The sequence below is a fragment of the Dendrobates tinctorius genome, unplaced genomic scaffold, assembly GCF_039654945.1.
Source record: "Dendrobates tinctorius isolate UK_male_01 unplaced genomic scaffold, ASM3965494v1 ptg000196l, whole genome shotgun sequence".
NCBI classification, from domain to species: domain Eukaryota; kingdom Metazoa; phylum Chordata; class Amphibia; order Anura; family Dendrobatidae; genus Dendrobates; species Dendrobates tinctorius.
In genome coordinates, this window is record NW_027361863.1 from 22593869 (window position 1) to 22621357 (window position 27489).

At 42.0% G+C, this 27489-nt stretch overlaps 1 protein-coding gene across 4 annotated transcripts in view; it reads left to right on the forward strand.

Annotated features, from left to right (window-relative positions):
* The window catches only part of FAM131B (family with sequence similarity 131 member B), a 193575-nt gene that overhangs the window by 120535 nt on the left and 45551 nt on the right, over positions 1–27489 (forward strand). For all 4 annotated transcript variants that reach the window (XM_073553054.1, XM_073553055.1, XM_073553056.1 and 1 more), the window contains exon 2: positions 9078–9184. In XM_073553054.1, coding sequence (XP_073409155.1) covers positions 9078–9184 — 107 coding nt within the window. The remainder of the gene's footprint in view (positions 1–9077; positions 9185–27489) is intronic.

Consider the following 27489-nt stretch of genomic DNA (forward strand, 5'->3'; position numbering starts at 1 on the left):
TTGCTCAGACTCTCATGTAAGTCACTTGCTGTCCATTTCCTTGTGATCCTCCTTGAGGATGGTTCTACTCCTTCATTGGAGTCCAGCTGCGGGTAATTAAACTGATAGGATTTGATTTGTAAAGGCGCACACCTGTCTATATAAAACCTCACAGCTCACAGTGCGTGTCAGACCAAATGAGAATCATGAGGTCAAAGGGACTGACCAAGGAGCTCAGAGACAGAATTGTGGCAAGGCACAGATCTGGCCAAGGTTGCAAAAGAATTTCTGTAGTACTCAAGGTTCCTAAGAGCATAGTGACCTCCATAATTTTTGAATGGAAGAAGTTTGGGACCACCAGAAGTCTTCCTAGACCTGGCCATCCAGCCAAACTGAGAAATCGTGGGAGAAGATCCTTGGTGAGAGAGGTAAAGAAGAACCCCAAGATCACTGTGCCTGAGCTCCACAGATGCAGTAGGAAGATGGGAGAAAGTTCCACAAAGTCAACTATCACTGCAGCCCTCCACCAGTCGGGCCTTTATGGCAGAGTGGCCCGACGGAAGCCTCTCCTCAGTGCCAGACATATGAAAGCCCGCATAGAGTTTACTAAAAAACACATGAAGGACTATGAGAAATAAGATTCATCACCTGCCAATACAATCCCAACAGTGAAACATGGTGGAAGCAGCATCATGCTATGGGGGTGTTTTTCAGCTGCAGGGACAGGACGACTGGTTGCCATTGAAGGAAACATGAATGCGACCAAGTACAGAGATATCCTGGATGAAAACCTCTTCCAGAGTGCTCAGGCTTAGCTGAAGGTTCACCTACCAAAAAGACAATGACCCCAAGCACACAGCTAAAATAACAAAGGAGTGGCTTCAGAACAACTCTGTGACCATTCTTGACTGGCCCAGCCAGAGCCCTGACCTAAACCCAATTGAGCACCTCTGGAGAGACCTGATAATGGCTATCCGCCAACGTTCACCATCCAACCTGACGGAACTGGAGAGGATCTGAAAGGAAGAAAGGCAGAGGATCCCCAAATCCAGGGGTGAAACACTTGTGGCATCATTCCCAAGAAGACTCATGGCTGTACTAGCCCAAAAGGTACTTCTACTCAATACTGAGTAAGGGTCCGAATATTTATGACCAGGTGATATTTCAGTTTTTCTTTTTTAATAAATTTGCAAAAATTTCTACATTTGTTTTATTTCAGTGAAGATGGGGTGCGGAGTGTACATTAAAGAGAAAATAATGAACTTTTTTGAATTTACCAAATGGCTGCAATGAAACCAAGAGTGAAAAATTTAAAGGGGTCTGAATACTTTCTGTACCCACTGTAGATAATAGATAGATAAATAGAATTATTTATTTGATTTGTTTTGCTGATGTATATAGCGCCATTAATTCCACAGCGCTTTACAGACATTATTGGCACTGTCCCCATTGGATAATAGATAAATGCATGATATATAAAGAGAAGTGCGATAGATTACAGATATCGGTGATGATGCATTATTGAGTGATGTGATCATAGATACCGGTATATAGAATATACAGTGCCTACCCTCATTTTTCCATGTTACACCCACAAACTTCAGTGTATTTTATTGGGATTTTCTGTGATACCAACATAAAGTAAAAAGTGTTTGTGAAGTATATAGGAAATGATACGAGGTTTTCCAATTACGGTATTTTAAAATTATAAGTCTGAAAATTGTGCTGCACATTTGTATTCATCCTTCCTGAGTGAACACTTTGTAGGACCACCTTTCTCTGCAGTTGCTGCTGCTGCAGTATTTTGGGGTCTGTCTCTCCAGCTTTGCACATTTAGAGGTGACATTTTTGCCCCTTCTTCTTTGCACACTCGCTTTCGCTCAGTGAGATTGGATGGAGACATCTGTGAACACCAATTTTCACGTCTTGTCACAGATTCTCTGGGATTTCGGTCTGGACTGTGACTGGGCTGTTCACATACAAAAATATGCTTTGATCTTGACCCTCCATTGTAGCTCTGGCAGGATGTTTAAGGTTGTTGTCCTGCTGGAAGGTGAACCTGTTGTGAGTTCATTTTCCCCTCCGTCACTGAGGCCTGGTGAACTCCCTGTTCTAGTGAAGGAAGGTAGTGAGCCTGATTATCAGGCACCTGGGACTAATGAAGACGATTGGCTGAGTGGAGTCACTGACTGGATTTAAGGCAGCCTACACCCTTTCTGCCCTGCGGGTGATTTCTCTGTGGACTCTTGGACACCAGTCTGATTCCTGCTCTCCTAAAGCTAAGTTTTCTGTTTTGCTTTTTTGCATTTAAGATTTGTTTTTGTTTTTCTTGCTTTTTGGATTCTGCCACTCCCTGCTGGAGTGTGCAGTGTTCCGTTAGCTCTGTCTTCTGAAAGTACCTGAGTGCTGATTTAGTTTTTGAAGCTTAGTTGCTTCAGGGCCATTTTTATATCAGCTTGTTGGCTTTTGTCTCTGATAAGGTTTTGGCAGATTGCAGACAGCAGCCTTCCTATCCGTTCCTATCTAGGCAGTTTTTGGGCCCCGTCTTTGCTCAGCCTGTCTTTCTGTCTGTGTAAGTGTTTTCATCTTGCTTCACCGTCATTATATGTGGGGGGCTGCCTATTGCTTTGGGGTCTGCTCTGGGGCAGTTAGTTTTCCCCTTTCCTTCTTTAGGCCTATGTATCTCTCCGGCTGTGATCGAGGGGTCTAGGTCATCGTAGGAACCCCCCACGGCTACTGCTAGTTGTGTTGATAGGTTCAGGGGTCTGCAATCTGATAGTTGCCAACTTCTCTGGTTTTCTGGACTTAGCTAGATTTCTGTTTTTGCCTCCTACGGTGACTCAATCATAACAGAATCACCCGCCTAACCGCAGATCCTAGGGTACTCAATAGCAGGAAAGAATTGTGTTTAAAAAAAAAAAAAAAAAAAGTGTGTATATTCTTTCCTCTATATCTCTGAGGCCGTAGGGGGAATTTTTTTTTCTCTCAATAGAGATAAAGCAAGTGTCTGATCGTGTGGAGCAGCTCGCTGTGGAAGTGCGGGGAATTTCCGCCTATCTTGCTCGTTCACATGCTGTTGAACCAAAGATCCCCACACCTGATGTATTTTTTGGGGATCGATCTAAATTTTTGAGTTTCAAAAATAATTGTAAATTATTTTTTGCTTTGAAGCCTAACTCGTCAGGGAGCCCCGCGCAGCAGGTTAAAATTGTCATCTCTTTGCTGCGCGGCGATCCCCAGGATTGGGCGTTTTCTTTGAAACCAGATGACCCTATTCTGGCTAATGTGAACACATTCTTTCAAGCCTTGGGGTTGCTGTACGACGAACCTAATGCTATTGATCAGGCTGAAAAGACCCTGCTAGCATTGAACCAGGGTCAAGAATCTGCAGAGTTGTACTGTCAAAAGTTCCGAAAGTGGGCGGTCCTTACTACCTGGAATGATAGTGCCTTGGCTGCTCTCTTTCGGAAGGGTTTGTCAGAAGCCGTAAAAGATACTATGGTGGGATTTCCTGTTCCCTCTGGTCTGGACGACTCTATGTCATTAGCCATTCAGGTTGATCGGCGTTTACGTGAACGCAGGATTACACGAGAGGTGTTGCCACCGGTTGAACAGACGTCAGAACCTATGCAATGTGATAGAGTTTTGTCTAAGGCGCAACGTCAGGAATTCAGAAGGCGCAATAAGCTGTGTTTTTTCTGTGGAGATGCCTCACATATTATTTCTGTTTGTCCTAAACGTGAGAAACGCTTTGCACACACGTTTTCTGTTGGTGGGGTTCAGCCTAAGTTTCTTTTGGCGATTACTCTGATCTGTTCCCTGTCCACATTTTCCGCCAAGGCTTTTGTGGATTCGGGAGCAGCGCTAAACCTAATGGACTTGGATTTTGCTAAACGTTGTGGATTTCCGTTGACACCTCTGCAGACGCCTATCCCTTTGAGGGGGATTGATGCTACGCCTCTGGCTAAAAATAAACCTCAGTTTTGGACCCAGTTGGTCATGCGGGTCGCCCCAGACCACCAAGAAAATTGCAGATTTTTGGTGTTGCATGGTCTGCATGATGCCGTTGTTCTGGGGTTTCCCTGGTTGCAGATTCATAATCCAGTTTTGGATTGGAAGTCTGTGTCTGTGGTGAGTTGGGGTTGCCGGTGTACCTTTAGTGAGGCTCCGGTTTTTTCCACCTCTCCTCAGTCGCATGAGGTTCCTGACTATTTGGCAGACTTCTATGATGTATTTAGTGAGAATGAGTCTGTGTCCTTGCCTCCTCATAGGAGTTATGACTGTGCTATTGAACTAAGCCCGGGGTGTAAATTTCCTAAGGGTCGGCTCTTCAATTTATCTGTACCCGAGCACGAGGCCATGCGGTCCTATATTAAGGAGGCATTGGAGAAGGGTCATATTAGACCATCCTCTTCACCCTTAGGTGCCGGGTTTTTTTTTGTGGCCAAGAAGGATGGTTCTTTAAGGCCTTGTATTGATTATCGTGCCCTCAATAAAATTACTATTAAATATCAGTATCTGTTACCCCTGATTTCGGATCTATTCTCTAGAGTCAGAGGTGCTTGCTGGTTTACTAAGCTTGACCTCAGGGGGCGTATAATCTTATCCGCATTAAGCAGGGGGATGAATGGAAGACGGCGTTTAATACTCCGGAGGGACATTTTGAGTACCTGGTGATGCCTTTTGGGCTCACTAATGCCCCTTCTGTCTTCCAGTGCTTCATGAATGATATTTTCCGAGACTTTGTCGATAAATTTTTGATTATCTATCTGGACGATATTTTGGTCTTCTCCAGGGATTGGGATGCTCATGTGGAACATGCTCGGACTGTGTTCCGGATCTTGAGAGAGAATTCTCTGTATGTCAAAGGATCAAAATGCCTTTTTGGAGTACAGAGGATTTCTTTTTTGGGATTTATTTTGTCTCCGTCAACTATTGAAATTGACCCGGCCAAGGTACAGGCCATTTATGATTGGGTTCAGCCCACTTCTTTGAAGGCCCTCCAGAAGTTTTTGGGTTTTGCTAATTTTTATCGGAAATTTATAGCAAAATTTTCTAGTATTGCCAAACCATTGACTGACCTGACCAGGAAGGGTGCGGATGTATTGAATTGGTCTCCGGAGGCGGTTGCTTCCTTTCAGGAGCTGAAGCGTAGATTTACCTCCGCCCCGGTTCTGCGGCAACCTGATGTCTCACTCCCGTTTCAGGTAGAGGTGGATGCTTCTGAGATTGGTGCAGGAGCAGTGTTGTCCCAAAAGGATCCGGTAACATCTAAAATGAATCCCTGTGCTTTCTTTTCCCGAAAGTTCTCCTCATCTGAACGTAACTATGATGTGGGGAATCGTGAACTGTTGGCCATGAAATGGGCATTTGAGGAGTGGAGACATTGGTTGGAGGGAGCCAAACATCAAGTTGTGGTCCTCACCGACCACAAAAATTTGATTTACCTAGAGTCGGCTAAACGCTTGAACCCTAGACAGGCTAGATGGGCCTTGTTTTTTACACGTTTTGATTTTGTGGTCTCTTTTCTTCCCGGCACTAAGAATGTCAAGGCAGACGCCCTCTCTAGGAGTTTCTTTGCTGATTCTCCTGTGGTGACCAAGCCTGCTACCATCTTAGGCGAAGGGGTAGTTCTTTCTGCCATCTCGCCCGATTTGAGACGTGCTCTGCAAGAGTTCCAGGAGGACAAACCTGAGCGTTGCCCCAGTGGAAAGTTGTATGTTCCTGACCAGTGGAAGAAGAGAGTGATGTCTGAAGTTCATTGCTCTGCATTGGCTGGTCATCCAGGTATTTTTGGTACTAGAGATCTGGTGAGTCGCTCTTTTTGGTGGCCCACCTTGTCTCATGATGTCAGGAATTTTGTGCAGTCCTGTGGGACTTGCTCCCGGTCTAAATCTTGTTCTCGCTCTAGTGGGTTGTTGATGCCTTTGCCAGTCCCCAGGAGGCCATGGACCCATATTTCAATGGATTTCATCTCTGATATGCCGGTCTCTCAAAGAATGACTGTTATTTTGGTGATTTGTGATAGGTTCTCTAAGATGGTTCATCTTGTACCACTCCCTAAGTTGCCATCTTCCTCTGAGTTGGTTCCCCTGTTTTTGCAACAGGTGGTTCGCTTCCACGGGATTCCTGAGAACATTGTATCTGACAGAGGAGTTCAATTTGTGTCTAAATTTTGGAGGACGTTCTGTTCCAAGTTGGGAATTCAGTTGTCCTTCTCCTCTGCTTTTCACCCTCAGACCAATGGGCAGACAGAGAGAACAAACCAGACCTTGGAGTCGTATTTGAGATATTTTATTTCCGCTGATCAGGATGATTGGGTTTCATTTATGCCCTTGGCCGAATTTGCTTTAAATAATAGAGCTAGTTCTGCCACTTTGATGTCACCTTTTTTTTGTAACTTTGGGTTTCATCCTCGATTTTCTTCAGGGCAGGTGGAGCCCTCTGCCTGCCCAGGTGTTGACACTGTGGTGGAGAGAATGCACCAGATCTGGGACCAAGTGGTTGATAAGTTATCTCTCTCCCAGGAAAAGGCCCAGCGGTTTTCCAATCGACATAGGACCATTGGTCCCCAGTTTAAGATTGGTGATATGGTGTGGTTATCATCAAAAAATATTGCTGTGAAGGTGGCTTCTCCTAAGTTTAAGCCTAGATTTATTGGACCTTACAAGATTTTGGAGATTATTAATCCGGTCTCTTTTCGTTTGGCTCTTCCTGTCACATTTAAGATCCATAATGTGTTCCATAAGTCCTTGTTGAAGAGGTTTGTTGAGCCAGTTGTGCCTGAGGTGGCACCTCCGGACCCTGTATTGGTTGAAGGTAACTTGGAATATGAGGTAGAGAAAATTCTGGAATTCCCGTCTGGCTAGACGGAGACTCCAGTATTTGGTTAAGTGGAAGGGTTATGGTCAGGAGGATAATTCCTGGGTCTCTGCCTCTGATATTCATGCCAAAAGATTGGTGCGTGCCTTTCATCGGGCTCACCCTGATCGCCCTGGTAGCATTGTTGAGGGTTCGGTGACCCCTCCTCAAGGGGGGGTACTGTTGTGAGTTCATTTTCCCCTCCGTCACTGAGGCCTGGTGAACTCCCTATTCTAGTGAAGGAAGGTAGTGAGCCTGATTATCAGGCACCTGGGACTAATGAAGACGATTGGCTGAGTGGAGTCACTGACTGGATTTAAGGCAGCCTACACCCTTTCTGCCCTGCGGGTGATTTCTCTGTGGACTCTTGGACACCAGTCTGATTCCTGCTCTCCTAAAGCTAAGTTTTCTGTTTTGCTTTTTTGCATTTAAGATTTGTTTTTGTTTTTCTTGCTTTTTGGATTCTGCCACTCCCTGCTGGAGTGTGCAGTGTTCCGTTAGCTCTGTCTTCTGAAAGTACCTGAGTGCTGATTTAGTTTTTGAAGCTTAGTTGCTTCAGGGCCATTTTTATATCAGCTTGTTGGCTTTTGTCTCTGATAGGGTTTTGGCAGATTGCAGACAGCAGCCTTCCTATCCGTTCCTATCTAGGTAGTTTTTGGGCCCCGTCTTTGCTCAGCCTGTCTTTCTGTCTGTGTAAGTGTTTTCATCTTGCTTCACCGTCATTATATGTGGGGGGCTGCCTATTGCTTTGGGGTCTGCTCTGGGGCAGTTAGTTTTCCCCTTTCCTTCTTTAGGCCTATGTATCTCTCCGGCTGTGATCGAGGGGTCTAGGTCATCGTAGGAACCCCCCACGGCTACTGCTAGTTGTGTTGATAGGTTCAGGGGTCTGCAATCTGATAGTTGCCAACTTCTCTGGTTTTCTGGACTTAGCTAGATTTCTGTTTTTGCCTCCTACGGTGACTCAATCATAACATGAACCTATGCCCCTGTCTCAAGTCTTTACAGCCTCTACCAGATTTTCCTCCAGCTTCATCCATCTTTCTATCACCTTTGACCAGATTCCCTGTCCCTGCTGAAGAAAAGCCTCCCCACAGCAGGATGCTGCCCACCACCATGTGTGACTTTTGGGATGGTGTTTTAAGGGTGATGTGCAGTGTTAGTTTTCCACCACACATAGCGTTTTACATTTAGCCCAAAAAGTTTTCCTTTCGTCTCATCTGACCAGAGCTCCTTTTTTACACGTGCTCGCTTTGTCCCCTACATCACTTTTTGCATGCAGGGCTTCTTATGGCTTTCAAAAATGCTGTCTTCTTGCCACTCTTCCATACAGGCCCGATTTGTGGAGCATACGACTAATACTCGTCCTGTGTAAAGATTCTCCCAACTGAGCTGTAGATCTCTGCAGCTCCTCCACAGTGACCATGGGCTTCTTGGCTGCTTCTCTAATTAGTGCTCTCCTTTCTTGGGAAGTCAGTTTAGGTGAACGGCCAAGTCTTGGTATATTTGCAGTTGTTCCATACTCCTTTCATTTATGAATAATGGATTGAACATGAGATGTTCAGATCTTGGGCTATTTTTTATAACCTAACCCTGCTTTACTGTTTTACACAACTTTATCCCTGACCTGTCTGGTGTGCGCCTTGGTTTTTAGGATGCTGTTTGATCCCTAATGTTCTCAAACAAATCTCTGAGGTCTTCACAGAACAGCTGTAGTTATACTGCAAAGAAATTACACCCAGGTGGACGCAATGTACTAATTATGTGACTTCTGAAGAAAACTGGTCACTCAGGATGTACAGTACTTTAGGGGTATTAGACTACAGGGGGCTGAACATAAATGCACAGAACAATCTTCAGATTTATATTTTTAAAATAATTAGAAAACCCTGTATCATATCCTTTACACGTCACAAATACTTGTTACTTTTTGTTGGTATCACATAAAATCCCAATAAAATATATAACTATAAATTTAAGACTGCACCTCTATTTCTAGTGCTCTGCACATTCACACATGCACTGGTCAGGCGTTATGACTTTTGTCACCAAGCGCAATGGTGGACACGGATAGAGAAGGGCTCCTCTGCAAGAACAAAATATAGGCCCTTTGCAGCCCAAGATCTCGCAAAATTGTGCTGGATTTGAAGTTAGAAATGGGCCTCCTTACTTCTTGGGCATCGGTTGCACCACTGATGTGTCCACCGCTGACCAAACCAATCCCTCTTTCTTTCCCACAGGTGGTGAAGGGGCAGCATTGGACTGGAAAGGCTTACAAGATGCAGACCAAGGAACGATGGAGAACAGCTCGGTCCATGGAAGCAGCACTCACAGACCATCCAATGAGGTACCACCTTGTCTATGGCGGCGCTCCTCCATTCTGGCTCCTGGGACTGAAGGAGTATTTATTACTTCATTACTTCTCATTGCACTGTAGCTGTTGCCATTTATTTTTGGCAATCATTCTTGGTGTTACCTGGGTCTCCGCGCTGATTTATGATGCGAAATATATGTTGGTGCTCCTCTAGTTTCTGTACACCGGGCTAGAATCCACCGCATTTCACTTGTCAGCACATTTCTCTGCATTATTTTTCCGTAGTAAGTCAGAGCAGAATCTCTAATAGCACAGAGAACCCTGCACAGCTGTGGATGTGGGTCATAAGCTCAGAAATGGAAAGATACAGTAGACTGATGGATACCCTCCTCAACACTGAAACTATGATACTGAGAAGGGAAAACTATGGAATAATGGAAATCACAGGAAGCATAGACAAATGCTGAAAACAATGAAACAACATTCTCAAAATATAGGGATTTATTAAGTATCGAGTATGAGTTCAGAAATCCAGGGACTTCCAGCCTCGGCTGCTGTCACTGAGGTTATTAATAGTTGTCTGAGGAAGGTTCTAACGCTGAATGCACTTGGGCAAATCATCAAGATCCTCTGCTGGCAGCTTCTGTGTAATCACCGACCAATGACATCCCAGAAGTGCTGTATGGGAGACAAGTCTGGAGATCCAGCAGACTTGTCCATAGGGGCAGTATTATAGTAGTTATATTCTTGTACATAGGGGCAGTATTATAGTAGTTATATTCTTGTAAATAGGAGCAGTGTTATAGTAGTTATATTCTTGTACATAGGGGGCAGTATTATAGTAGTTATAGTCTTGTACATAAGGGCAGTATTATAGTAGTTATATTCTTGTACATAGGGGCAGTATTATAGTAGTTATATTCTTGTAAATAGGAGCAGTGTTATAGTAGTTATATTCTTGTACATAGGGGGCAGTATTATAGTAGTTATAGTCTTGTACATAAGGGCAGTATTATAGTAGTTATATTCTTGTACATAGGGGCAGTATTATAGTAGTTATATTCTTGTCCATAGGGGCAGTATTATAGTGGTTATATTCTTGTCCATAGGGGCAGTATTATAGTGGTTATATTCTTGTACATAGGGGCAGTATTATAGTGGTTATATTCTTGTACATAGGGGCAGTATTATAGTAGTTATATTCTTGTACATAGGGGCAGTATTATAGTAGTTATATTCTTGTCCATAGGGGCAGTATTATAGTAGTTATATTCTAGTAAATAGGGGCAGTATTATAGTAGTTGTATTCTTGTACATTGGGGCAGTATTATAGTAGCTATATTCTTGTACATAGGGGCAGTATTATAGTAGTTATATTCTTGTACATAGGGGCAGTATTATAGTAGTTATATTCTTGTACATAGGAGCAGTATTATAGTAGTTATATTCTTGTACATAGGAGCAGTATTATAGTAGTTATATTCTTGTACATAGGAGAAGTATTATAGTAGTTATATTCTTGTACATAGGAGCAGTATTATAGTAGTTATATTCTTGTACATAGGGGCAGTATTATAGTAGTTATATTCTTGTACATAGGAGCAGTATTATAGTAGTTATATTCTTGTACATAGGAGCAGTATTATAGTAGTTATATTCTTGTACATAGGGGCAGTATTATAGTAGTTATATTCTTGTACATAGGAGCAGTATTATAGTAGTTATATTCTTGTACATAGGAGCGGTATTATAGTAATTATATTCTTGTACATAGGAGCAGTATTATAGTAGTTATATTCTTGTACATAGGGGCAGTATAATAGTAGTTATATTCTTGTACATAGGAGCAGTATTATAGTAGTTATATTCTTGTACATAGGAGCAGTATTATAGTAGTTATATTCTTGTACATAGGAGCAGTATTATAGTAGTTATATTCTTGTATATAGGAGCAGTATTATAGTAGTTATATTCTTGTACATAGGGAGCAGTATTATATTAGTATTATTCTTGTACATAGGGAGCAGTATTATAGTAGTTATATTCTTGTACATAGGAGCAGTATTATAGTAGTTATATTCTTGTACATAGGGGCAGTATTATAGTAGTTATATTCTTGTACATAGGAGCAGTATTATAGTAGTTATATTCTTGTACATAGGAGCGGTATTATAGTAATTATATTCTTGTACATAGGAGCAGTATTATAGTAGTTATATTCTTGTACATAGGGGCAGTATTATAGTAGTTATATTCTTGTACATAGGAGCAGTATTATAGTAGTTATATTCTTGTACATAGGAGCAGTATTATAGTAGTTATATTCTTGTACATAGGAGCAGTATTATAGTAGTTATATTCTTGTACATAGGGAGCAGTATTATAGTAGTTATATTCTTGTACATAGGGGCAGTATTATAGTAGTTATATTCTTGTACATAGGAGCAGTATTATAGTAGTTATATTCTTGTACATAGGGGCAGTATTATAGTACTTATATTCTTGTACATAGGAGCAGTATGATAGTAGTTATATTCTTGTACATAGGGGCAGTATTATAGTAGTTATATTCTTGTACATAGGAGCAGTATTATAGTAGTTATATTCTTGTACATAGGGGCAGTATTATAGTAGTTATATTCTTGTACATAGGAGCAGTATTATAGTTATATTCTTGTACATAGGGGCAGTATTATAGTACTTATATTCTTGTACATAGGAGCAGTATGATAGTAGTTATATTCTTGTACATAGGGGCAGTATTATAGTAGTTATGTTCTTGTACATAGGGGCAGTATTAGGCCGGGATCACAGACAGCGAGATACGGCCGAGTCTCGCAGGTTAAAACCAAGCTCTGGTGCCGGCACTCCGGAGCAGAGCATGCAGCCGCACAGCAATACATGGAGCTGCACGCTGCGCTCTGGAGTGCCGGTGCCAGAGTTTGGTTTTAACCTGCGAGACCGGCCGTATCTCGCTATAGTGTGACTCCAGCCTTATAGTAGTTATATTCTTGTACATAGAGAGCAGTATTATAGTAGTTACTGTATATTCTTGTATATAGGAGCAGTATTATAGTAATTATATTCTTGTACATAGGAGCAGTATTATAGTAGTTATATTCTTGTACATAGGGAGCAGTATTATAGTAGTTATATTCTTGTACATAGGAGCAGTATTATAGTAGTTATATTCTTGTCCATAGGGGCAGTATTATAGTAGTTATATTCTTGTCCATAGGGGCAGTATTATAGTAGTTATATTCTTCTACATAGGGGCAGTATTATAGTGGTTATATTCTTGTACATAGGGGCAGTATTATAGTAGTTATATTCTTGTACATAGGGGCAGTATTATAGTAGTTATATTCTTGTACATAGGGTCAGTATTATAGTAGTTATATTCTTGTACATAGGGGCAGTATTATAGTAGTTATATTCCTGTACATAGGGGCAGTATTATAGTAGTTATATTCTAGTAAATAGGGGCAGTATTATAGTAGTTGTATTCTTGTACATTGGGGCAGTATTATAGTAGCTATATTCTTGTACATAGGGGCAGTATTATAGTAGTTATATTCTTGTACATAGGGGCAGTATTATAGTAGTTATATTCTTGTACATAGGAGCAGTATTATAGTAGTTATATTCTTGTACATAGGAGCAGTATTATAGTAGTTATATTCTTGTACATAGGAGAAGTATTATAGTAGTTATATTCTTGTACATAGGAGCAGTATTATAGTAGTTATATTCTTGTACATAGGGAGCAGTATTATATTAGTAATATTCTTGTACATAGGGAGCAGTATTATATTAGTAATATTCTTGTACATAGGGGCAGTATTATAGTAGTTATATTCTTGTACATAGGGGCAGTATTATAGTAGTTATATTCTTGTACATAGGGGCAGTTTTATAGTAGTTATATTCTTGTACATAGGGGCAGTATTATAGTAGTTATATTTCTGTACATAGGGGCAGTATTATAGTAGTTATATTCTTGTACATTGGGGCAGTATTATAGTAGTTATATTCTTGTACATAGGGGCAATATTATAGTAGTTATATTCTTGTACATAGGAGCGGTATTATAGCAATTATATTCTTGTACATAGGAGCAGTATTATAGTAGTTATATTCTTGTACATAGGGGCAGTATTATAGTAGTTATATTCTTGTACATAGGAGCAGTATTATAGTAGTTATATTCTTGTACATAGGAGCAGTATTATAGTAGTTATATTCTTGTACATAGGGGCATTATTATAGTAGTTATATTCTTGTACATAGGAGCAGTATTATAGTAGTTATATTCTTGTACATAGGAGCGGTATTATAGTAATTATATTCTTGTACATAGGAGCAGTATTATAGTAGTTATATTCTTGTACATAGGAGCAGTATTATAGTAGCTATATTCTTGTACATAGGGAGCAGTATTATATTAGTAATATTCTTGTACATAGGGAGCAGTATTATAGTAGTTATATTCTTGTACATAGGGAGCACTATTATATTAGTAATATTCTTGTACATAGGGAGCAGTATTATAGTAGTTATATTCTTGTACATAGGGGCAGTATTATAGTAGTTATATTCTTGTACATAGGAGCAGTATTATAGTAGTTATATTCTTGTACATAGGGGCAGTATTATAGTACTTATATTCTTGTACATAGGAGCAGTATGATAGTAGTTATATTCTTGTACATAGGGGCAGTATTATAGTAGTTATATTCTTCTACATAGGGGCAGTATTAGGCCGGGATCACAGACAGCGAGATACGGCCGAGTCTCGCAGGTTAAAACCAAGCTCTGGCGCCGGCACTCCGGAGCAGAGCATGCAGCCGCACAGCAATACATGGAGCTGCACGCTGCGCTCTGGAGTGCCGGTGCCAGAGTTTGGTTTTAACCTGCGAGACCGGCCGTATCTCGCTGTAGTGTGACTCCAGCCTTATAGTAGTTATATTCTTGTACATAGAGAGCAGTATTATAGTAGTTACTGTATATTCTTGTATATAGGAGCAGTATTATAGTAATTATATTCTTGTACATAGGAGCAGTATTATAGTAGTTATATTTTTGTACATAGGGGCAGTATTATAGTAGTTATATTCTTGTACATAGGAGCAGTATTATAGTAGTTATATTCTTGTACATAGGAGCAGTATTATAGCAGGTACCATATATATTCGTGTATAAGTCGACTCGAGTATAAGCCAAGGCACCTAATTTTGCTACAAAAACTTGAAAAATTTATTAACTCGAGTATAAGCCGGGTATCCATTGTCCCCTCATCCCTATCCTTATATGTAGAATTACGATAATTATTTTCTTGTACAGACGGTACACAACACAATGTCAATATTATAGCATTTTCATTTTCTTGTAGTCTATACTTTTCTATAAGTGTCAGCATTATGTCAGGCCCTAGATGGTTTACACGTTAGGTAGTTGGCTCCCTGATGTAACTATACTTGCAGTTTGTGAAACATAGTAGTTTGTATTTTTAATTTTGGTTGTACAGACACATTAGAAGACATTCATATTATGGTGCAGAGCATAACAGCTCAGGCACAGTTCCCAGACACCTACTGCACCCTTTAACCTTGAATTTATGTATTAAATTTATTACATTGTCAAAATGTTCTGTGATTACAAAAGATTAGATTTTACAATGCTACTGTCAGCATGTGTTAAGCACAAGACAATTTAATTATATACAGGAGATGCCCAGGTTATACCAGCTGTACATATATAATTATATACAGGAGATACCCAGGTTATACCAGCTGTGCATATATAATTATATACAGGAGATACCCAGGTTATACCAGCTGTGCATATATAATTATATACAGGAGATACCCAGGTTATACCAGCTGTACATATATAATTATATACAGGAGATGCCCAGGTTATACCAGCTGTACATATATAATTATATACAGGAGATGTCCAGGTTATACCAGCTGTACATATATAATTATATACAGGAGATACCCAGGTTATACCAGCTGTACATAAATAATTATATACAGGAGATGTCCAGGTTATACCAGCTGTACATAAATAATTATATACAGGAGATACCCAGGTTATACCAGCTGTACATAAATAATTATATACAGGAGATGCCCAGGATATACCAGCTATATATAATATATAAATTTTATTTTTATAGCGCCGACATATTCCGCAGCACTTTACATTTCAGAGGGGATTTGTACAGACAATAGACATTACAGCATAACAATAATCACATAGATCATAACAAATACCAAGAGGAATGAGGGCCCTGCTCGCAAGCTTACAGTCTATGAGGAAAGAGGGAGACACGAAAGGTGGGTGGTAACAGTTGCCCTGATTGTATGGACCAGCCATAATGTTAAGTGTGTAACAGTACAGACACAGAGGGCTAATGGAGGCATAAAGCATGTGGGAGAATGATGCGGGGAACCTGGTTATGGTAAAACTTTTGGCTGTGCCACACAGGGATAGATTAGGTTAATGTGTTGAGGCGATAGGCCAGTCTGAATAAATGCGTTTTCAGGACACGCTTAAAATTGTGGGGATTGGGGACTAATCATATTGACCTGGGAAGTGCATTCCAAAGAATTGGCGCGGCATGTGTAAAGTCTTGGAGACGGGAGTGGGAGGTTCTGACTATTGAGGATGCTAACCTCAGATCATCAGCAGAACGGAGGGCGCGGGTAGGGTGGTATACTGAAACAAGGGAGGAGATGTAGGGTGGTGCTGAGCCATGGAGGGCTTTGTGAGTGAGGGTAATAAGTTTGTACTGGATTCTGGAGTGGATGGGTAGCCAGTGTAATGACTGGCACAAGGTAGAGGCATCGGTGTAACGATTGGTGAGGAATATGATCCTGGCTGCAGCATTCAAGACAGATTGGAGAGGGGAGAGTTTGGTAAGAGGGAGACCGATTAGAAGAGAGTTACAATAGTCCAGACGAGAATGAATAAGAGAAACAGTAAGAGTTTTTGCAGAGTCAAAGGTAAGAAAAGGTCGAATTCTAGAGGTGCAGATGACAAGAGCGAGCCAGTGATCGAATGTGGGGGGCAAAGGAAAGCTCGGAATCAAGTATGACCCCAAGACAGCGGGCATGTTGCTGGGGAGTAATAGTGGAACCACACACAGAAATGGCAATGTCAGGTATAGGTGCATTAGTAGCGGGAGGAAACACCAGGAGCTCAGTCTTTGACAGGTTCAGTTTCAGATATAGTGAGGACATGATATTAGACACAGCGTTTAGACAATCGCCAGTGTTTTCTAGAAAGGCTGGCGTGATGTCAGGAGAAGAAGCGTATAATTGGGTGTCATCAGCATAGAGATGGTACTGGAAACCAAATCTACTGATTGTTTGACCAATAGGGGCAGTGTATAAGGAGAAGAGGAGGGGGCCTAGAACCGATCCTTGGGGGACCCCAACAGTAAGGGGAAGATGAGAGGAGGAGGAACTGGCAAAAGATACAGTAAAGGAGCGGTCGGAGATATAGGACATGTATAATAGCTGTACATATATAATTATATACAGGAGATACCCAGGTTATACCAGCTGTACATATATAATTATATACAGGAGATGTCCAGGTTATACCAGCTGTACATATATAATTATATACAGGAGATGTCCAGGTTATACCAGCTGTACATATATAATTATATACAGGAGATGCCCAGGTTATACCAGCTGCACATATATAATTATATACAGGAGATACCCAGGTTATACCAGCTGTACATATATAATTATATACAGGATATGCCCAGGTTATACCAGCTGTACATATATAATTATATACAGGATATGCCCAGGTTATACCAGCTGTACATATATAATTATACACATGAGATGCCCAGGTTATACCAGCTGCACATATATAATTATATACAGGAGATATCCAGGTTATACCAGATGCACATATATAATTATATACAGGAGATACCCAGGTTATACCAGATGCACATATATAATTATATACAGGAGATACCCAGGTTATACCAGCTGTACATATATAATTATATACAGGAGATGCCCAGGTTATACCAGCTGCACATATATAATTACATACAGGAGATGCCCAGGTTATACCAGCTGTACATATATAATTATATACAGGAGATATCCAGGTTATACCAGCTGCACATATATAATTATATACAGGAGATGCCCAGGTTATACCGGCTGTACATATATAATTACATACAGGAGATGCCCAGGTTATACCAGCTGTACATATATAATTATATACAGGAGATATCCAGGTTATACCAGCTGCACATATATAATTATATACAGGAGATGCCCAGGTTATACCGGCTGTACATATATAATTATATACGGGAGATGCCCAGGTTATACCAGCTGTACATATATAATTACATACAGGAGATGCCCAGGTTATACCAGCCGTACATATATAATTATATACAGGAGATGCCCAGGTTATACCAGCTGTACATATATAATTATATACAGGAGATATCCAGGTTATACCAGCTGTACATATATAATTATATACAGGAGATATCCAGGTTATACCAGCTGCACATATATAATTATATACAGGAGATACCCAGGTTATACCAGCTGCACATATATAATTATATACAGGAGATACCCAGGTTATACCGGCTGTACATATATAATTACATACAGGAGATGCCCAGGTTATACCAGCTGTACATATATAATTATATATTATTATTTATTATAGCGACATTTCTTCCATGGCGCTTTACATGTGAGGAGGGGTATACAATACATACTAAAAACAAGTATAGTAATTTTAATGAATAAAAGTCACGACTGGTCCAGGAGGAGAGAGGACTCTGCCCGCGAGGGCTCACAATCTACAAGGGGTTACATACAGAAGATGCCCAGGTTATACCAGTATGCTCCATATCACTATATCAATGATTCATAAATGAAACTAACTGTACATGTATAATTATACACCGGTTTATAAACAATATGAGTTCCCCTTTCACAGCGTCCATCATGTGGAGAATGATCTTAGACGCCCTCCGATGTCTGATTTCACTGTACTGGGATTGAAGTCTGGTCAGCAGCACAATGGGGCTCGGTAATTAGCGGGATATCTATGTCCTTTACATCATTTAACACTCATCTTCTGGGAAGGGACAAGCAACCATGGAGCCGGTCAGGCAGAACAGCAGATAACAGACATTAAAGGGAGACAGCTTGGAGGGGAGAGGATGGCGGCACATCTTCCATGTGTCACTCTCTGGCGGCTGTGTCATTAGGAGAGGAGCGGTGGGGTAATTTTCTGGGTATTGTTATAAGTGTGGGTGATCTATGTGTTCTCTGTTCTTCACTTCTGCCGTTCCCACCAGATACAGATACAAGAGCATTCAATCTATATGTTAATTTTGGCCAGTGCAGTGGGTGTCAAGTTATATATTTATACAGTGAATGAGATATGAAATAAGTATTTGATCCCTTGCTGATTTTGTAAGTTTGCCCACTGACAAAGACATGAACAGTCTATAATTTTAAGGGTAGGTTAATTTTATACATTGAGAGATAGAATATCAAAAATAAAATCCAGAAAATCACATTGTATAATTTCTATAAATGTATTTGCATTTTGGAGTGAGAAATAAGTATTTGATCCCTCTGGCAAAACCAGACTTAATACTTGGTGGTAAAACCCTTGTTGGCAAGCCCAGCAGTCAAACGTGTTTTGTAGTTGATGATGAGGATTGCGCACATGTCAAGGGGAATTTTGCTCCACTCCTCTTTGCAGATCAGCTCTAAATCATTAAGATTTTGAGGTTGTCGCTTGGCAACTCGGAGCTTCATCTCCCTCCATAAGTTTTCTATGGGATTAAGGTCTGGAGACTGGCTAGGACAATTCATTTAGTATTAAAAACCAGAAAACAAAATAGTAACACAAAACGTCCTGTACTGGCATGAGTGAAAATAAACAGTTCATACAGAACTCCTTTCCACCGTGGCTCTAGCTTTGTGGAATATAACACTCTTCAGCTCCCACTGGAACTCCAGACTGGAGACTTCATTGTCTCCAAACACATACACAGAAAAAAAAACTCAGTGGCTGGACATGTAAGCTTGCCCAAACCACACCCTTGAGGTGGAGATATGGTGAGTAGTCGTCCCACCCATCTCTTACAGCCACTCACAAAAAACCCAACCCTGTCATGGCTAACAACTCAGCACATAACATGCTGGAGAGAAACTTCTGGGTTCCACATCCCGGAAGATAGCAATTTTCTTGATACATTTCTCCCCTACCATACATTGCCACAACAGTCATGGTCGAAAGTGTTGGCATCCTTGAAATTGTTCCAGAAATTCAAATATTTTTGCCAGAAAATTATCACAATAACGCATGTTTTGTTATACACATGTTTATATCCATTGTGTGTATGGGAACAACACACAAAAAAACAGGAAAAACACAAATTAGACTTCTTTTCACAAAAAACACCAAAAATGGTCCAGACAAAATTGTTGACATTGTGAACTTAATATTTGGTTGGAATAAATAATTGCAATCCATCTCTTGCTATAGCCACCAACAAGCTTCTTACAACTGTCAACTGAAATTTTGGCCAACTTTTATTCTTTTGTTACCTGCTCCAGGTCTCTCATATTTGAAGGCGCCGTCTCCCAAAGGAATTTTAAGATATTTCAATATGTGGTCAATGGGATTTAGATCCGGATTCATTGTTGCCACTTCAGAAATCTCCAGCGCTTTGTTTCCATCCATTTCTGGGGGCTTCTTGAAGTATATTTTGGGTCATTGTCCTGCTGGAAGACCCATGACCTAGGATGCAAACCCAGCTGACACTGGGTGCTTCATTACGACCCAAAATCTATTCGTAATCTTCACATTTCATATTGCCTTGCACACAGTCAAGGCACCCAGTGCCAGTGGCAACAGACCAACCCCAGAACATCTTTGAACCTCCACCATAATTGACTGTAGGTACTGTGTTCTTTTCTTTGTAGGTCTTATTCTGTTTTCGGTAAACAGTAGAATGCTGAGCATTACCAAATAGCTGTATCTTTATTTCATGTGTTCAGAAGATGCTTTCCTACAAGGATTTTGGCTTACGCACGTACACTTTTGCAAACTATTTTAAGTCTCTGTGTCAGCAGTGGGGTCCTCCTGGGTTTCCTGTCATAGTGTTTCATTTCAGTCAAATGTCGATGGATTTTTTGAGCTGACACTGATGCACATTGAGCCTGCAGGACAGCTTGAATTTCTTTGGAACTTGATTGGGGCTGCTTATACACCATCCAGACTATTCTGCTTTGCAACCTTTCATCAATTTTTCTCTGCCGTCCGCATCCAGTGAGATTAGCTACAGTGCCATGGGTTGTAAACTTCTTGATTATGTTGCGCACCGTGAACAAAGGAACATCAAGATCTCTGGAGATGGACTTGTAACCTTGAGATTGCTGATATTTTTCAACAATTTTGGTTCTTAAGTCTTCAAACAGTTCTATTTTCCTCTTTCTGTTCTCCATGCTTAAGGCCCCGTTACACATAACGATGTCCCAGCGATCCCACCAACGATCCGACATGGATGGGATCGCTGGGACATCGTTAGGCTGATCGCTGGTGAGCTTTCACATAGACAGCCCCTGCAGCGATCAGGACCAGCGTTCACACTGGTTTCCAAGGTAAATAGTGGGAATCCAAGAGCCGCACGGCCCCTGTCAGTGTCCGAGGATACAACTGCTCAAGTTCTTGCAACAAGTCTGCAAAACCGGGTTGGTCGCAAAGTACTTTGTATGCAACTTGCTGAGTAAGACACTGATCAAGGAGGAGATGGCCACGAACTGCACGCTGAACTGCCTTTCCAGTCATGATGTGTTGCACAGCATTGTCACCGTAAATTGTTCCCACGATCTCTTTGATTCCACTCCCATCCATCAACGTTCCTATGGCACCCATAGGATTCATCAATGTGTGGAAGCTCCCGAGCATCAGGACAACATCTCGAACCGGGCTGTCTTCAGGCACCTCGTGTTTGATTTCTGACGCTTTCCAGTAGAGTGGCTGATCGAATGTAACAACTGCAGCAGATCAGTGTTTAACAGCAAGGTTGTACAGATACTCAAGAGTAGAGAAGATGCATGACTTGTCTCCGGAATACATGTCAATGATGGGCAGGAAGATGACCGGAGATGACCCCGGATGATCACAGTCTTTATGTAGCATGTGCATCATTCCATTCCAGCTCGGTGCAGGCTGTTTGAAGCGTAAAGACATCTCCCACAATACATCAACACGATGGTCAATGGCGTCGAGAAATGGCAAGGTCTTGAATTTTATGTTTCGGCGAGTGTGTTTTGCGAAACGGTATTCCCTTACATCAAATCTGCTTTGTTCAACTATCTCCAAGTCCGCAGTCTTCCATCTGAGAACAGTGCGACTGACCTTCCTTCCTGGAGTCACTGTAGCTACCATCCCCATGCCATGAATAGTCCCCTTCCCATCTAACGTGATGATATTATGATCGATGTTGTCCGCAGCGAACAGCAGTTCCGTATCCAGTCTGTCTATGGTACCACGAGTACATCCTAGCCAACAGAAGCGGCAGCGTTTTCCTCGAATCGCTGAACTTCCGAATATGATGAACAATATCCCATGGCTGAGAGACTGTCTACAAGAAATCGAGACCTGAAATGATGATGGAGCTGGACTGCTAACCCAAGCTGCAATGGAGCTACTATAGCCCTGGGACGTACAGCTTGAACAACTGATTGTCCAATGCTTGCAACCATCCTGTGAATGTCCTTTCCAACGAAGAGGGTTTCAAGCAAGCAAAGCAAACTCAGGAGGAGATAATCTAAGGCACACTGACATTCAAGTGAAGAAGTCTTCGGATATTCATCGGTTGAAGATGGCATCTTAGACTTGATATCGCTCTTGATTAGTTTGGCTGCAGTCTCTATGATGGCTCTCTTCTGGGCTTCTTCATCCGTTTCCTGACTACGGAAATAGGTCCTCAGGACTATTCTGGTCTTTTCACGGAAGGTTACAATGTTAGGCAACCCTTCACACTCTGCTATGAATAGCGAATTGCCATACCTCTCCTCCAGCCTATACGTCAGCCATTTATTACTATAGGCAGCACTGTCTCCTTCTACAAGATACTCCGTCATTTTCTTTGCAAGATCTGTGACAGTCAGTTGCTCTTCATCGTTGTCCTCGAGAAATGCACACATTCTCAAGAACGCTTGCTCTTGGTCCATGTTCATCGGCCTCCCTACCTTCCGCGGTTTCTTTGTAGTAGATCCACCACCATGACGCATAGGAATTCCGTAATTTGTCCGAAAGTTAATGTCACGTGAACGATGATACAGACAGTCTGCAGCATGTAAGTCCTTCCCAAAGTACGCGATTCTCCCTTGAATGGTGATTGCCCAGTCGTCATTACGCTGTTTGCAATGTGACAAGATGGACCTTACAAATCCATCCGTTTTAGCAAAGCTATAGTCATCGAAATCACTACTAGATCTTGTCTTCACCACTTCATGTCCACAGAACAAACACTGCGTCGTGCTATCATAGGATCCAGTAGACAGCCGTGCACCTCTCTTGGCAGGTGAACGATGAACGGAAGTAGCTTTCTTATGCAAGTCTATTTGCTTCTTGTTTATGTAGTTCATACGACATCTCTTGTGCACCACTGCTCCAGCAGCTACCACAGTGCTAACGCCCCTCTCAATACTGGCTTTATTGATCCCTTCAGCTCCTTTCGCACCAGTCACCACTCTTTCTCCGTCATCTTCTACTTCATGGCTGCATAAGGGGCAAGTTTCTTGACTTTCCATCATTCTCAGCTCTGTAAAAGAAGATAAATAAATCGTTAAATAATAAATATAATAATAGTAGTAATTGTAAAAGAAATATGATAGACACTGAAAGGCGAGTCGCATTTAACATTTTACAGCTTTGACGTCACATTTGGACCCTTTGCGGTAACCCTATCTTGGTAAACTTTTGGTGTGTTTTTCCCTACATGTAATACTACCAAAAAAACAATAAAACGCTTTCTTGGAATTTGTTCAGGGTAAAGGATTTTTTTTTCGTATTTTGACTTGACTACTAGTAAAAATGCTCCTTCCAGTATTTGCTTCCATTCCCTTTTCAGCACTGTCCTTTCTTACACCATGAAATGAATAGTCAAGTCACTTCCCTTGACAAGATCAGCACACTCATCTCCTGCTGCTTGTGACCATGCTTCTTCCAGTATATAACTCTCACTCCGTTTTCTTTCTTTTTCTTTGATTTTACTTCATACTTCAAGACTTTGAAACTGTGTCTTTCAGACCACTTCCTACTTACATTATCACAAGTGGACAGGTCACTGTCCCCCACAAAATCAACACATTCTTCTTAAATACTCACTGTTGCTGGGAATTCTGATTCTTCCACTATGTAACTCCCACTCAACCTTATTTTTGTATTTAAATGATGGCACTGCCTCTCTCCCCCTCCGCAGCTATTAAATGATGGCACTACCCTACATTTCACATTATAGACTGTTTTCATTTCCACTCAGTGTGATTCTTTTATCATTTTTTAATCTATAAAAGAGCTAAAAGAGAAATCCAAACATGTTCACATTGACTTATCAACTGGCGGATCAGAGTTTTATGATTATTTGTGTGAGCGTCTTCTCTGGTTCTTGCCAGAATCGAAGATCCTGAGAATAATGAGGACTTTCGTATCGATCTGATGTTTTTATTGTTCCTGGCAATGAGATAGTGACTTTGTTCTTGTTTGTTTTGTTGATTTTTTTTTGTCTGTTTCCATTTGTTGTCAGATACTGTGTTCTCATTCTCCAGACATTCCTAGACACTGGAGACGATCATTATTTCGTACAATCAGAGCCGGAGGAATAGCATGAAACTCCTCATCTCCAGTATAAAATCTGACTGGATCCCTCCACCTTCCATTTATAATACTGGTGTCTTCTTATGTGACAGCGGTTTTTAGTTCCTTCAGGCGCTAGGGCCCCGGCGGCATGACTGCTACCTCAGTGCCCCCTATAGATATACCCATGACTAGGGCCACAATATAGTATGGGCATAGAGGCAGTCACCAACTCCACCCACGCCCGGTGGTATTATTTAGACGTTTTATAATGCTTTTTTTACTGTACGGCACTGTTATGTGTTCATTTTGTGTTATCACCATATGGCAGTGATAAAGGGAACCTGACATCTGATACATGATGCCCAATCTACGGGCAACATTTATCAGATAGTGGCTGTATCATTCCAGCCTGGTATGTTTGACTCTGAAACACTGCGGCACTCCAGAGAAAACAGACTTTAAAAGCTGATGGGGTTAAGGCCGCACAGGAGACTAGTTAGACAGGTGACTGTTCCTCGCCCGCTTCCCTTGAGTGACAGGTATCTGCGTACAGGGAGAAACCCGCCAGTCACTGGAGAAGCCGCTGGGAATCTGCCTGTCCGACTGGTCTCCTGTGCAACTTGGTCCACGGCAGCTTTTTAATACCGCAGTGTATCAGTCAAACATACCTGGCTAGAATGATACAGCCAGTATCTGATACATAGTGTCTATGGTTCAGGCAGCATGTATCAGCTGTCATGTATCTCCTTTAAGTAAGCATTGTAAAATAAGTGTATCACGTAACATTGTACTTGTTCTCACCCACAAAGCTCTCCACAGTGCGGCACCCCCCTACATCTCCTCCCTCATTTCTGTCTATCGGCCTAGCCGACCGCTGCGCTCTGCAAACGACTTTCGACTAACCTCTGCACTAATCCGCACCTCCCACTCCCGACTCCAAGACTTCTCCCGCACTGCGCCAATCCTCTGGAATGCTCTACCCCAAGAAATTAGGACTATTCACAATTTGCACAGTTTCAGGCGCTCTCTCAAAACACATCTATTCAGAGCAGCCTATCACGTTCACTAATCAAAGTCATTTTATGTGCAAGTGTTAGTATGTAGCCCATTCACTATCTCTGTATCCCACCTTCTCAAGATGGCTAGACCATCATTGTAAATACGTCATTGTAAATACACACCTGTACTTTGTATCTCCCCCACCTCATTGTAGATTGTAAGCTCACGAGCAGGGTCATCTTATTTAACCTTAACTACTGTATTGTTACCGCTGCTACTCAGCGTCGGACTGGAACACCTTGGGCCCACCAGAGAAAATCATCCTTGGGGCCCACTATGTAGCTGCATAGAGTTAAATACCAGACCACCAATTATGCGGTAAAACACGCTAATATCCGGGTATAATATAAGGTTGTACATGTCTTAATTATGTAGCAGGAGTTGGGGTAGCCCCCTCATAGAATATAAAGCAGCCCCCTCACATAGTATAATGCAGCCATCTCATAGAATATAATGCAGCCATCTCATAGAATATAATACTGCCCCCCTCATAGGGTATAATACTGCCCCCCTCATAGGGAATAATGCACCCCCTCATAGGGTATAATGCACCCCCTCATAGGGTATAATGCACCCCCTCATAGGGTATAATACTGCCCCCCTCATAGGGTATAATACTGCCCCCCTCATAGGGAATAATGCACCCCCTCATAGGGTGTAATGCACCCCCTCATAGGGAATAATGCTGCCCCCTCATAGGGTATAATACTGCCCCCCTCATAGGGTATAATACTGCCCCCCTCATAGGGTATAATACTGCCCCCCTCATAGGGAATAATGCACCCCCTTATAGGGTATAATGCTGCCTCCTCATAGGGTATAATACTGCCCCCCTCATAGGGTATAATACTGCCCCCCTCATAGGGAATAATGCACCCCCTCATAGAATATAATACTGCCCCCCTCATAGGGTATAATACTGCCCCCCTCATAGGGAATAATGCACCCCCTCATAGAATATAATACTGCCCTCCTCATAGGGTATAATACTGCCCCCCTCATAGGGAATAATGCACCCCCTCATAGGGAATAATGCACCCCCTCATAGGGTATAATGCTGCCCCCTCATAGGGTATAATACTGCCCCCCTCATAGGGTATAATACTGCCCCCCTCATAGGGTATAATACTGCCCCCCTCATAGGGTATAATGCTGCCTCCTCATAGGGTATAATAATGCATCCCCTCATAGGGAATAATGCATCCCCTCATAGGGAATAATGCTGCCCCCTCATAGGGTATAATACTGCCCCCCTCATAGGGTATAATACTGCCCCCCTCATAGGGTATAATGCACCCCCTCATAGGGTATAATGCACCCCCTCATAGGGAATAATGCTGCCCTCCTCATAGGGTATAATGCTGCCTCCTCATAGGGTATAATGCTGCCCCCTCATAGGGTATAATACTGCCCCCCTCATAGGGAATAATGCTGCCCCCCTCATAGGGTATAATACTGCCTCCTCATAGGGTATAATACTGCCCCCCTCATAGGGAATAATGCTGCCCCCCTCATAGGGTATAATACTGCCCCCCTCATAGGGAATAATGCTGCCCCCCTCATAGGGTATAATACTGCCCCCCTCATAGGGTATAATACTGCCCCCCTCATAGGGTATAATACTGCCCCCCTCATAGGGAATAATGCATCCCCTCATAGGGAATAATGCTGCCTCCTCATAGGATATAATGCTGCCTCCTCATAGGGTATAATGCTGCCCCCCTCATAGGGTATAATACTGCCCCCCTCATAGGGAATAATGCATCCCCTCATAGGGAATAATACTGCCCCCTCATAGGGTATAATACTGCCCCCCTCATAGGGAATAATACTGCCCCCCTCATAGGGTATAATACTGCCCCCCTCATAGGGAATAATGCATCCCCTCATAGGGTATAATGCTGCCTCCTCATAGGGTATAATACTGCCCCCCTCATAGGGTATAATACTGCCCCCCTCATAGGGAATAATGCTGCCCCCCTCATAGGGTATAATACTGCCCCCCTCATAGGGAATAATGCTGCCCCCCTCATAGGGTATAATACTGCCCCCCTCATAGGGTATAATACTGCCCCCCTCATAGGGTATAATACTGCCCCCCTCATAGGGAATAATGCATCCCCTCATAGGGTATAATGCTGCCTCCTCATAGGATATAATGCTGCCTCCTCATAGGGTATAATGCTGCCTCCTCATAGGATATAATGCACCCCCTCATAGGGTATAATACTGCCCCCCTCATAGGGTATAATGCTGCCCCCTCATAGGATATAATGCTGCCTCCTCATAGGGTATAATGCTGCCCCCTCATAGGGAATAATGCTGCCCCCTCATAGGGAATAATGCACCCCCTCATAGGGTATAATGCACCCCCT